Source organism: Pteropus vampyrus, unplaced genomic scaffold (genome assembly GCF_000151845.1).
Source record: "Pteropus vampyrus isolate Shadow unplaced genomic scaffold, Pvam_2.0 Scaffold18, whole genome shotgun sequence".
Classification (NCBI taxonomy): Eukaryota; Metazoa; Chordata; class Mammalia; order Chiroptera; family Pteropodidae; genus Pteropus; species Pteropus vampyrus.
Genome location: NW_011888799.1, coordinates 5,919,855 through 5,933,646, shown reverse-complemented (window position 1 = coordinate 5,933,646; position 13,792 = coordinate 5,919,855). Strand labels below are relative to the sequence as shown.

At 39.1% G+C, this 13,792-nt stretch overlaps 1 protein-coding gene across 1 annotated transcript in view; it reads right to left on the bottom strand.

Moving 5' to 3' along the window:
- The window catches only part of BICRAL (BRD4 interacting chromatin remodeling complex associated protein like), a 74,008-nt gene that overhangs the window by 24,642 nt on the left and 35,574 nt on the right, over positions 1-13,792 (bottom strand). The window contains exons 2-5 of the mRNA XM_023527614.1: positions 10,032-10,077; positions 9,532-9,580; positions 9,377-9,445; positions 4,859-6,538 (exon numbers count right to left, since the gene is read on the bottom strand). Of these exons, the coding sequence (XP_023383382.1) occupies positions 4,859-6,538; positions 9,377-9,445; positions 9,532-9,580; positions 10,032-10,077 (1,844 nt within the window). The remainder of the gene's footprint in view (positions 1-4,858; positions 6,539-9,376; positions 9,446-9,531; positions 9,581-10,031; positions 10,078-13,792) is intronic.

Genomic DNA, 13,792 nt, shown 5'->3' with positions numbered 1-13,792 from the left:
CATATAGAAGACATATAAAGACTGGTAGGAGGGGTGGAGATGCGGAATGGGCTGATCTCAAACCTGCAAGTAGCAGATAAAAATTGGGTGGGTTATCTTGGCTGTAGAGATGCTCCCAGCGGAGTGAGGGAGTGCTAGCCCCACACCGGGCTCCCCAGCCCAGGGTTCCAGTGCTGGGAAGAGAAGTTCCCACAACTTCTGGCTATGAAAACCAGCAGAGATTGCGGCTGAGTGAGACAGAGGACTGCTGAAGTCCCAGGTTTTCTTTTTTAAGGGCCCACGCACCAACTTACTCTGAGCTCCAGCGCTGGGCCAGCGGTGCAAAAGGCACTTGGGACATACAGGAGGAAATGAATTATCTTGCTTCAGGGGGAGGACTGGAAGGGCAGCTTTCTCCCAGATAGAAGTGCTAACAGAATCCATTGTTTCTTTGTTGAGCCCTCCCTCTTCCCGGTGTGCAGACAAAGGTGGCCACTATATCTGAGTCTCCATTAATCTGGCTAACTCTGGTCGCCCCACCATGGTGATTCCGAGACTCTGCTCCAGCCAAGTTGCGGGCCTACCCAAGCCTCTTCCAGTGTCTCTTCCATACAAATGGCCTGTCTTGGCTCATATTGTAGACTTTCCTAAAATCTCTCAAAGGTTTACTAAATCCAAAAAAGTAGCATGTGGCCTCGGCATGTCCATACATCTTGCTGAACAGCCCCACGCCTGGCACTAGTGGCAGTTGGCCTCGGTTTGTGGCTTGGCCTCTCAAGGCACCTCCAAGCCTAGCGCATGTGGTAGCTATCTGCAGATTGCTTGGTGGCTTATGCAAGGTGGCCCTGGGCTGAGGCTGAACTTGGCCTACTGCAGGGACCCTCCCAGGAAGTTCCAGGGCTGGCACACCTGGTGGCTGGTTTCAGACTGAGCCAGAGCACCACTCAGGGCTGCATCCAAGGACGACACAGCCAAAGGGCAGATTAGGCAGGCACCAGTGCACTGCTCAAGTGAATCCTGCTCAGTAGGATCAGCCCCTGTACAAGAGCTCCTCCACTGCAGTCATGGCCGGTCCTCACAACCAATCTGCCCGAGGGTCAATCCCTCCCAATGTTGAGTAAACAGCAACCAAGGCTCAACTACAACAAGAGGGCACACACAACCTATACAAGGGATGCACCTGGACCACCTAGCTCAGGTGACTAAAGAGACTGCACCACTGGGCCCCACAGGACACCTAGTACATAAGGCCACTCAACTAACACTGGGAAACATAGGAGCCCTACATAATGCATAGAAAAAAACGGAAAGGCAGCCAAAATTGGGAGACAAAGAAACATGTCCCAAATGAAAGAATAGAACAAAGCTCCAGAAAAGGAACTAAACAAAATAGAGACAATCTACTAGATGCAAAATTCAAAACTCCAGTTATAAGGATGCTCAATGATCTCAGTGAGAACTTTAACAAAGAGATAGGAAATATAAAAGCGGAGATAGAAAACATAAAAAGAAACCAGTCAGAAATGAAGAATACAATAACTGGAATAAAGAATGCATTAGAAGAAATCAACAGTAGATTAATTAGATGAAGCAGAGAATCGAATCAGTGATTTAGAAGATAAGGTAGCAGAAAACACTCAAGCAGAACAGCAACAAGAAAAAAGAATCCAAAAAATAAGGATAGTTAAAGGGGCTTCTGGGACAACATCAAGTGTACCAACATTTGCATCATAGGCATACCAGAAGAGTAAGAGAGAGAGAGCAAGGATTTGAAAACCTATTTGAAGAAATAATAACAGAAGACTTCCCTAACCTGGTGAAGGAAATAGACATACAAGCCCAGGAAGCACAGAGTCCTAAAAAAATGAATCCAATGAGGCCCACACCAAGACTAATCATTAAAATGCCAAAGGGTAAAGAGAAAGAGAGAATCTTAAAAGCAGCAAGAGAAAGGCAATTACCTATAAGGGAGTACCCATAAGACTGTTGGCTGATTTCTCAACAGCAACTTTGCAGGCCAGAAGGGATTGGCAATAAATATTCAGTGATGGATATTCAGTGAACCAAGAGTAATCTACCCAGCAAAGCTATCATTTAGAATTGAAAGACAGATAAAGAACTTTCCAAACAAGAAAAAGCTAAAGGAGTTCATCACCACCAAACCTGTATTACAAGAAATGTTAAAGGGACTTCTTTAAGAAGAAAAAGATTAATAATGTGAATAAAACAACAACAACTACATATCTATGAGTAATTAAATGTAAGTGGATTAAATGCTCTAACCAAAAGACACAGGGTGGCTGAATAGATAAGAAAATAAGAACCTTACAAATGCTGCCTACAAGAGACTCTAGATCGAAAGACCCACACAGACTGAAAGGGGTAGAAAAAGATATTTCATAAATATGGAAATGAAGAAAAAAAAGTTGGCGTAGCAATACTTTTATCAGACAAAACAGACTTTAAAAACAAAGGCTATAACAAGAGACGAAGCAGGACCCAGTAATCGCACTTCTGAGTATTTATTCAAAGAAACCCAAAACACTACTTTGAAGGGTCATGTGTGTTGACTGCAGCATTATTTACAATGGCTGAGATGTGGAAGCAACCTGAGCATCCATCAATGGATGAACAGATAAAGAAGAGGTGGCACATATATACAGTGGAATATTACTCAGCCATAAAATAGAATGAAATGTTGTCATCTACAACAACATGGGTGGACCTAGAGGGTACTGTACTGAGTGGAGTACATCAGACAGAGAAGGACAAATGCCATATGGTTTCACTTATATGGGGAATCTAAAGAACAAAATAAAGAAACTAACAAAACAGAAACAAAATCATGGATGCAGAGAACATTTTGATGGTTGCCAGATGAGAGAGCAGTTGGGGCGTGGGTGAAAAAGGGGAAGAGATTAAGAAGTACAAACTAGTAGTTACAAAATAGTTGTGGGGATGTAAAGTACAGCATAAGGAACATAGTCAATAATACTGTAGTAACTATGTATATTGTCAGGTGCTCAATTTATCAGAGCGATCGCTTCATAAGTTATATAAATGTCTAATCACTATGTTGTACATCTGAAACTAATATAATATTTTATGTGAACGCAAAAATTAAATTTTTTTTTAAAAAGTCAAAGAAAGAGAAACTGTTCTAGATTTAAAGATGTGACAACAAAATTAGACAGTGACCCCGGTATGGATCCTGGACAATAAAAAGAACATGAAATGATTTTTTTTCTTTTTTGCTGTAAGAGACATTACTGGAAAAACTGACTAAATCTGAATAAGGTCTTTAGATTAAACAATAATATTGTAATAAAGGTAATTTCTTGATTTTGATAACTGCACTAAAGTTATATAGGAAATATCCCTGTTTTTAGAAAATAAACACTGAAGTCTAAAGTATTTAGGAGTCAAGAGTATCAAAAAGGTATGTGTGTGTGAGTGAGAGAGAGAGAAAAGGATAAAACAAATGTGGTAAAAAGTTAACATATGAGGAATCTTGGTAAAGGGTATATGAAAATTCTATACTATTCTTGCAAGTTTAACTTTTCTATAAGTCTGACATTTCAAAATGCACACATGTGTGCACACATGCATGCACGCACACACCCCTTTGGTACCAAAAGTAATACACTGAATATCCTTGATCATAAATAATCTTTGCTCCCTTAGGATTCTGAGTGAAATTACTAAGTCAAAGCTATACAATTTTTGAAATACTGATGTACATGGTACAGAGAAGTTTCTTAGTACCTCTAAGTGTGGAGAAGCAAGGCAGTATAAATGGAGGACTGAGAAGGGTAGACCATGGGGTAAAAGTAGAGTGTGGAGCCGGAACGAAGGAAAGTGCTCAGAATGAGTGGGAACCAAAAGCTAGATGAGTTCAAGGATGGGCAGGTCGGGGTGAGGGACCAAAGCTGATGACATTTGAGACTTTTTGGAAGCATAACCCTTATGTGGTTTTGCTAATTGCGCATAGTAATTTGCTTGCACAATGGCATGGTAAGAGCAGGCTCAAGTACTTGGTCAAATGACAATGTCCTGGATCCCTCCCTCTATATGCATCCTCTTGGTGAAAGCCAGTTACCCACTGTTGAGTCACACTGAGTCCCTGAGCCTTTCTGATTGGCACTGAAAGAGCAGCCGCATCTTCTCCACTCAGTCTATAGTTATATGACCTAATGGCTTGCTATATGATGAAAGTAAATAATTTAAAATAAGCTTTCATTTTAAATACTCATAACATTCCATCAAGTATATACAGTAACCTCTCACTTAAAGTTGTCAATAGGTTCTGTAACTTTAAGCAAAATGATATGTAATGAAAGCAATTTTACCACAAGCTAGTTGATATAAACAAGAGTTAAGTTCCTATGGCATCTATCAATGTTATAACAAAAGAACGCTGAATGAAAGGATTTTATTCAAGGACCCGCTATGTATTAATATTGGCTCTTAATGAGTATTTACTATTTATCATGCCAGGGACTACTCTAAGTGCTTTATGTGGATTACTTCACTTAATCCTCCAAATAACTCCATTTGGAGGGGTGGTAGCATTACTATGTCCATTTGACTGGTGAGGCAAATCAAGTCTAGAGAGTTAAGACTTGTCAGAAAGCTTAGATTCAAATCTATGAGTCTGACTTTAGAGTCTTCACTCTAAACCATAATGCTATGCTGGATAAAAAATTTTAATTAAGAAGAATAAAGGCAATCAATCATAAGTTGAAAATTTTATATGTCAGATAAATATATTAATAACAAATAAGTAAAAAGCCTAGGATAAACATTATATTCTATTAAATACACATTCCATTTTTCCATTCTGTCATCATCCAAGCATTCATCTGATAAAGGAACTTACCTGACAGAAGAACTGTTGCTGGGTTCCTGCTCCAGGGGTGTTACTGAAGGTGCTGGTAGATTTGGAAGAAGAAATTGGAAGACGATGAGACACACTGACAGGTACTGGAGTCCTGTTTGGCTGGGTCAGTGGATCTCCCGCAAAGTTTGATCCTGATGCACCCGACTGAACTGCAGACCCAAGACTAGGATGGGCAGTGCTGGATGAACTGACAACAGGGAACCGACTAGGTCCTGACATGCTTGTCACCGAGGGCACAGTGGTGAAGCCCGGTCTTCCTTGGGAGACGTTACTCTGCCCAGGTGACAGGTGTAATACAGTTGGTGATGCCTGCTGCAAGGGCATCTGTCCACCAACAATCTGAGGAGAGGCATGATTGACTATCACTGGACTTCCAGAGGCGGAAAATGTCTGCCCAGACACTAACTGGACGGCGGGATTCTGGTTGTTTAGCATCTGTCCGGAATACGATTGGTTGGTCCTGAGCATGTTGGAGGAGCTTCTGTTCAACATGACATGCTCTGAGGCCACTTGGCCAGAAATGAGCTGAGAAGACTGGGTCTGAAGAAGTTGCCCATTTATAGTTTGGACGTGGTGTACCGAGTTGGAACTGACGGGAAGGCTTGTAGGTATGAGGAACTGACTCTGGGGTGCGTGAGGCTGGCCCATGGGGGAATGAATGACAATACTACCTGCAGCACTGCTCACTGCCTGTGAGGTGACTGGTTTTCTTGTGTTCTGTTGGTTTACAATGTTCACAGACATGTGCGGACCAACTACTGAGCCCTGGGGTGAGCTTGCAGAGGCAAAAGAGATCCCTTGTTGCACATGGTGCTGTTGTATTCCCAAATTGTTCACATTGTATGTATTTTGCTGACCCATCTGAATAGGCTTTGGCTGGATATTAATCGGAACTTTATTTGAATTTGGTGCAAGACCTCTTTGTATGATGATGTTATGCACAGGTAAAGATGTTTGAAAATTTGTGCTGTTAAACGGAACGGTAACAGGCTGTGCTACTGGACTGGAACTGGAGTTGCCAAACAAGGAGTTGCCATTAGGAGTCTGTCTATGAACCAGAAGCCCTCCACTCACATTTGATGGAGCTTGCTGCCCACTGCCCTTTAATATGATTTGAGATCCATCTAGGTTATTAATCGTCATCATGGAAGGTTGATTACCAAATGACCCAATTAATTGTATTTGACCAGAACCACTAAGCTGACTGCTATTAGACAAATGCTGGCTGGGAACACTGATCCCCACGTGTTGCATAAAGCCATGTTGCACACCCACTGTATTGCTTGCAAATGATGCTCCAACAGGCACGTGAGTCACCCCTATAGGCTGCAGCGTCTGACCTGAGTAATTAGAAACATTAGAAGCCTGAGTAAAGGATGCTGATGAAGAAGGATGAAGCTGAGCTTGTGCAAACTGTTGGCTTGAACCTATACTGGCATCCAAATATGCCTCTTCCGCCAATGTCTGTTCAGTGATATTGGCCTCCTGCAAGGATTTCTGAAGAATGTCGAAAGGTTGGTCTTCACTGAGATCAGGAAGAGGAGAAGACTCAAGTTCATCTTCAAGAAACTGAAGGCTACTTGAAAGTGGCAGTCCATCACTGGGCCCTTCTCCAAGCTGGTTGCTCACAGCTTTGAGGGATGACTTAGGATCAGCATTCTAAGAAAAAAAAATAAGGAGTATCTTACATGGCATAGCCAACCTTTGAAAGAGATTCTCAAAAAAAAAAAAAAAATTAATCTCACTTTTGCATATGAATAAAGCATGACAGTTTGCTTTTCAGGCACATCTCTCCAAACTGCTCACTTTATTCTGATACTTTATTTCCTTAGTAATGATGTTGAACATTATTTTTTTTAAGCATATGCCTTCATTGCTCTGGTAAATTATTTTACAGAAAATAGATAAACAAAAGGAACATACTAATGATTACTTGTAGTTCAGCATCATTTTTCGAGATACTGGCACAGATTTTAATTTTCAGGATTGCTTTCGGTCCAAGGCTTAATTGGGACTCAGCTAAGGAGGTATGTGTATTGAGGAGAGAGTCATGTCTAGTACTTTGTAACACAAGAGTGTAAGCAAGTTTTAGGAATTCAGGGTGTTGTTCTATTAGAGGTCCAGAGGTATCCCAGATTCAGCCCTGTTTGTTAAGGTTTCTCAGAACTTCCCTAGTTCTAACTCCCACCACCTCAGCAAGATCAGTCCAGACAACACAAGCTTCTCACATAAAATGAGTGAATGGTCATTTGATTTCTTAGAAGTACTCAGCTTATTATGATGTTTTAAAAACTACTCCAGTGTCCTATTCAAAAGTAAAAGTCCATCAACATTTATTTATCAAGTACCCACTTATGTATTAGTTTCTGTCCTTCAGGCATCCTTAAGGAATAAGCATTCCAACTAGAGGCAAACAACACAGGCATATGAAGAGAACTGAACATGGTCACTCATGAGTAAGATACACTCCACTAGGCCAATGGTTTTTCATGGGACATGTCAAAATTATAAAAGAAAAGATATGGCATTAACCACTGTTTAAAATAAGGTGAAGACAATGTGAATGTACTTAACAATGTGAATGGTACATTTAAAACGGCAAATTTTATGTTATATGTATTTTAACACAATTTAAAAATTTAAAAAGGTGAAGAAAAAAATAAAAAAAGATCAACAATCTTGGTCCATAATTTCACTTATATGTGGCTAAACAAAACAGAAACAGACTTATAGATACGGATAGACTTACAGAAACTGGTGACTGATTACCAGATGGGGGGTGGTTTGAGAGTCTCGGCGAAAAAGGTGAAGGAATTAAGAAGTGCAAATTGGTAGTTACAAAATAGTCGTAGGGATGTGAAGTACAGCATAGGGAATATAGTCGATAATATTGTAATAACTATGCACAGTGCCAGGTGGGTACTAATCGGGGGGATCATTTTGTAAATTATATAAATGTCTAACCACTATCCCATATACCTGAAACTAAGATGAGTGGGATATGTACTTGTGTTTAAAAAATATGTGCATATTTATAATAGCCAAAAGGTAGAAAGAACACAAATGTACACTGATGGGTGAATGGATAAACAAAATGTAGTATATACATTAAATGGAATATTATTCAGCCTTTAAAAGGAAGGAAATGCTGACACATGCTACAACATAAATGAACCTTGAAGACAAAAGCCAGACACAAAAGAACACATATTGTATGATTCTATTTATATGAAGTATTTAGTTAGAAGAGTCAGATTCACAGAGACAGAAAGTAGAATGCTTGTTACCAAGGTCTAGGGTGAAGGGAGAGAAGTGAGTTAATGTTTAATGGGGACAAAGTTTCAGTATGAAAAGATGAGAAAGTTTTGGAAATGGATAGTGGTGATGGTTATACAATAATGTAAATGTACTTAGTGCTACTGAACAGTACACTTAATAGTGGTTAACATGGTAAATTTTATGCTATGTAAGTTTTCCCACAATAAAAAATATTTGTATGTATTGCTTTAAAAAAAAGGAATGGTTGGTCCAACTTGCAAAACTAGAGATTTTCAGCCTTAGGCTAATAAGGTGTTGGGGGATTGATGATGGGAAGAACTAGGTAGAAAAGTCAAGACTAGTTCATTTGACTAGTACCCACCTGCACTGTACACGGTTATTATAATATTATTGACTATATTCTCTATGCTGTACTTCAGATCCCTGTGACTATTTTGGAACTGCCCATTTGTACTTCTTAATGCCCTCACCTTTTTCACCAATCAGTAGTGAAATGGGACTAATGTGGTCTCAGTTAGGTAAATACCATCTTAGGACTTGAAGTATCATAGGCTTACACATAGTAATTTGGACACTGTCTCCAGGCAGGATCGCCTATTTTCCGGGTCAGATTTGTCTAGAAGCTCCTGGAGCTTTAAACTATGAGCTCCAGAACCTGGTGGCTTGGGTTAGAATCCTAGCTCTGCAACTCCTGGATGTGTAATTTTGTGGAGTACTAACGTCTCTGTGCTTTGGTTTCCTTATCTATAAGATATAGATAATAATAGAATCTACTTCGTGGAGTTATTGTGAGAATTAAAGAGGTTGATTATGTTAAACCATCAGTACCTCGAACATACTAAACCTCAATATGTTTCAGTTATTATTATCTTTTTTCTCATTTAAGATAAAAATGTTTAGCAAGTGACTACAGTTAATAATTTCTTTAAAGCTCTGCAACAAGGTTCAAAACACTCTAATATGACTTTCTCAAGTTATAACATTTCTGAGACATTTTAAGAAGAAAGTTGAAAACTTAGGAAAATGGCAAAGGAAATCTCATATAGCTTGTCTTAATTGACTAAAAGTAGAAAGTGTCAACATAATTCAGTGGATTTCCTTCTGTGTCGATTACAAAAAACAAGGTAATGATTTTCATCATGATACAAAGGCAAGTAAAGCTCAATTCACAAGGCATCAATGAGACAAAAACACTTGTCATTGTATTCAAATACTCACACTAGAGTTGGCGAAAATTGAATTTGAATTGGCTGCAGAATATCCTGCATTAGTCAAGTCATCATTGCTCTGCAAAGGTACAAATTCAACAGAGTGATTACTTTAACTGTAAAGAAGAAACAATTTATATCTGTGATGTTCTAAGTATTACTTACAGATTTATTACTAGGTCCATGTAGAAAATAGTTCAATGCTTGTGGGTCTCTAGAAAACAACGAAAAAAGAGAAAACAACAAATAAATACATCATCTATGTTTAAGATTCATTTTTACTAGGGTAAAAATAAAACAACATATTAGCCTGAGTAAAATTCTCTCCCTCTTTTAAGCAGTTTTGTTAGTAGTATTTTGGTTTGTTTACTTATTTATTTATTTATCTATTTATTTATTTATTTAATGTTGTTTTATTTCCTATTATCATTCATTTCCTGCCTTCTGGGATTTGTTAGAAAATGAATTTAATAAAGGATAAATAAAGCATTACCTAATTATGACCCTTATCATAACCAAGTTTCTTTATTTGTTAATCCACACTATATCTATGAAGATTAATTTTTATTTTAAAAACCCATCGGTTTTAATATGCTTATTTAGTTGTTTTAGTACAGCAAGCCTCATACACTTGATTTACCCTGATTTTGGAACAAGCATCTTACCCAATAAGATCAAGGAGACACGAGTCATCATCATCATCCATGACAACTATAAGGAATAAAAAAACTGTTTCAGCAAAGCATATTAAAGCCAGTAGCATCTGTGCAACATAAAAATATACTATATACGTTCCTAGATAAACAGCTGTGTACTTCATGTGAGTTTTTCTTTTAACTGCTTTATTAGTAATAGGATCTAAATTTTTTGTGGTCATTCAAGAGATTAAGTATTCAATTTAAATAGTTTTTATTGAACACAAATCCTTAACTTACAAGTCAAAAGGAATCTGGACAAATCAAAGATAGTTGGCTGCAACCCCGCATTCGCAGATTCCCCAAAGGGAATGTAAACCCTGAACAGTTAACTTCTTCAAAATGTATCATGAACTAGGAGAGAAATAAGATTTTTGTTTTAGAAAAAATCTCGCAGATACAGAGGTCTTTGAATTTTGTGACTGGATGTTTCCAAACACGTGAGTGATCTGAATTTCTTGCCTTATTTTAGCTATCTTTAGGAAAACAGAAAAGTCAGTTCTCTCTACTTTTTGAGGCAGAAGAAACATCATAGTCCCAGGCGGTATTGCTACAGGCTCTGTCCCAAAGGTCCTACGTTATCTCTTGGCAGCAACACTACCAATTGTTCAATTCCAAACAATCTATATCCCAACACCAGAATCTTTAAAGTAGAAAATCTCAACCAAAAATTCACCCGAGCTCCGGGCCCAAAGTTCCCTTTCTCCTCAGCCATTGGCAACATCAAGCTCAGCCAGCACAATTACTGTGCTCTGGCTCAAACAATAACAACTGTACAAATTCCAAGAGCAGTTCTCCCCCTTTCTCCTCCCTCCCCCGAGATCCGGTAAACTTACACTAGTGATCCGACACCTGGCAACACTGCTTCACTCCCATTTCAGGCCATGCGTGGAATAATTTACATCACGGAATGCCAGGGCCAAGAGTTCTGGAGCAGTTGGAAAGGGCAGTTGTGAACGGCAGTTGGACGGAGGAATGAAATCCTGAAGAGATGCCCAGAAGAGGGACACACCCGAAGACGGCAGAAGGGATTTCAACTAAACGCTTTTTCTCGGTTAAAACTGCCATCTCCTTTTTAGCTCCCCCAAACTGTCCATCCTATCAGTCACAAGACCAAACAGATACAAAAAAAGACTCCTGCCACATGGAAGGAAACATGCTTTCCTCAGGAAGGGTCTGGAAGGGTAAGTACCATGCGATGTGGGACCTTTCTATTGGGGGGTGAATTCATTCAGTTGCTTAATGATCTGGGTGATTACGATCCATTTGAGTGGAACTTGAGGGGAGAGGAGAAATGATAAATGAGATCGGAGGAAGAAAGAGTGCGAAAAGCTTATCAAAGGTAAACTTAATGGCTAAAACTGTGAAAGGGGCAGCTTGGCTAACCGAAATTTGTTTTTAGGACTCAGAGGTAGAGTTACTTAAGGGCATGCTGGCATGATGTACTAACATAACGTGACTTTTGAGGAGTGAAAACGGCCCAGGAAGGAAAGACAGGAATACTGCCATTAAAGAGATATATAGAAATCTGTGTGAAGGGCTTTCCTTAAACCCTGATATTTAATGTGGTAGAACTGCATTAGTTATAGCTCATTATTGTACCATGGGCTTGTCTCCCAGATATCACAATCACATGGACTAAATTTGGCAATTACGATGTATAATTAAGCCTATAAAGTGTATATTATTTCTTTACTTCAACATGACCATTTAAATCAAGGGTCCCCAACCCCCAGGCTGCAGACCGGTACTTGTCTGTGGCCTATTAGGAACTTGGCCACATAGCAGGAGGTGAGCAGCGGGCCAGCCAGCTCCTCAGTGCTAGTATCACAGCCTCAGCTCCACCTCAGATCAGGCATTAGATTCTCATAGGAGCACTGGTCTCTGGTGCCAAAAAGGCTGGGGACGGCTGATTTAAATGAAGTTCCACAGTATCCTTTGCAAATTTATTTTTTAAAATGTCTAACGGTCTCTGAAATTTTAATTAATAAAAATGTAAGTGAAAAATAGCCTACACCAAAAAACAAAAACAGAACAACCAAACCACACAACACTTCCACAACTATATCTCAGCTTCTTTATACCCTCACTACTTTATACGTGTACCTAGCTCCTCTAGAGGAAAACGAGATGCCCAAGGATTAACAAACTGAGAAAGGAAGTCAGCAACGGTCACTCCACCCAGAATCACTGCCACTGGGACTTTCAAGCACAGAGAACATTTGCCACCCCAAAGTTCAAAGTGACAAGCTACTCCTTGAGAGTAGCCCAAATAAAAGAATAATCTTACAATAGTAGATGAAATTAAAAGCCACTGTACATCTTCCTCTACCAAACCAAATGGGCTGCTCAAATACTGGACCTGACAGAACGCTTCTTGGGGATACCCGCCCTAGTCAGTGGCATCAGTCCTACAAGATAGACCTACCCCTTTCACTCGCCTTGGGTAGAACTCTATGAGCCTTTATAGTCAGGCGTACCCTGAGAATTCTACTTTTTAAAGGGCCACCCACTTTTCTGACTTTAAAGAGTTTCAAATTAAAAGAGGTGACTCTTATTCCTCTATTTCCAGATCTACATAGTGACAAAATACAGCCTAATCCAGTAGTTCTTTTCCTCAGGAAGATATATGGTCCACAAAAGTAAATTTACAAAGGTGAAGGTGTACAAATTGACTACCGTTCTAAAGTGGGAAGACAATCTGAGAATCAGAAACTAATGATTCCAAAGTGAAGAGTTCAGTTTTCTTTGGAAAGTTTCTCTCTCTACTTCTGGACTCTTGTTAAGGCTCTTTTCTCATTAAAGTAACAACCCTGGAATCACTAGATGTACCTCTGACAACAGGTGAATTTTATAAGGCTATAGGATACATGAATCTCCCTCTAAAGGATAATCCCTACATCAGTGGTTAAAACTACTTCTTGGCCCAATACACTTAAGAAAGTTACATACCCCTCAGAAACAGCAGCTTACATAAGTAGGCTCTGTCATGGAGGGAAGGGGGCTGTAGCTCTTACAGAATCCTGATAGGCAGGCACTCCAAGAATTCAGAATCACTGGCCCAGACACCTGACTACCACTCTTAAAAATTTAAAGCTAATATTTAAAAGTTGTTTTTAATTGAGTCAACAAACACACTGAATAATACCTTTAATCAAGAGAACACAGTGTAAAAGTGACATTTCAAATCAGTGAGGAAGAGATGTTAGCCATATGGAGAAAAGAAGGTGGGTTCATACCTCACATTCTACACAGAAGTAAATTCCAGATAAATCTAAGAATTAAATGGGGGTGGGAGTGGGGGAGGAGAACCTTAAAGTAGTAGAATAACACATGGGAGAAATTGTTTTTTTACAGTCTAAGTATGTCACAAGACAAAGAAGTCATAAAAGACGGACAAATCTGATGACATAAAATTAAAAAATTCTGCATAATGAAAGAAAAAATCCATAAACAAAGTCAAAGACTAACCCCTCCCCCCCAAATAAGTGGGAGAAATATTTCCAACTCATGTCACTAAGGGATATTCTCCCTGATACATGAAGAGCTGCTTTAAATAAGAAAAAGAAATCAACTACTCTGCAGAAAATCAAGGGGTATAAATAATTAATTCATAAAAAAAGGAAAGACAAGTAACCCCTGAAGAAATAAAAATAATCGATTTAACTTAGACTAAGAAAAATATACAGTAGTCCCCCTTTATCCATAGTTTCACTTTCTATGGTTTCAGT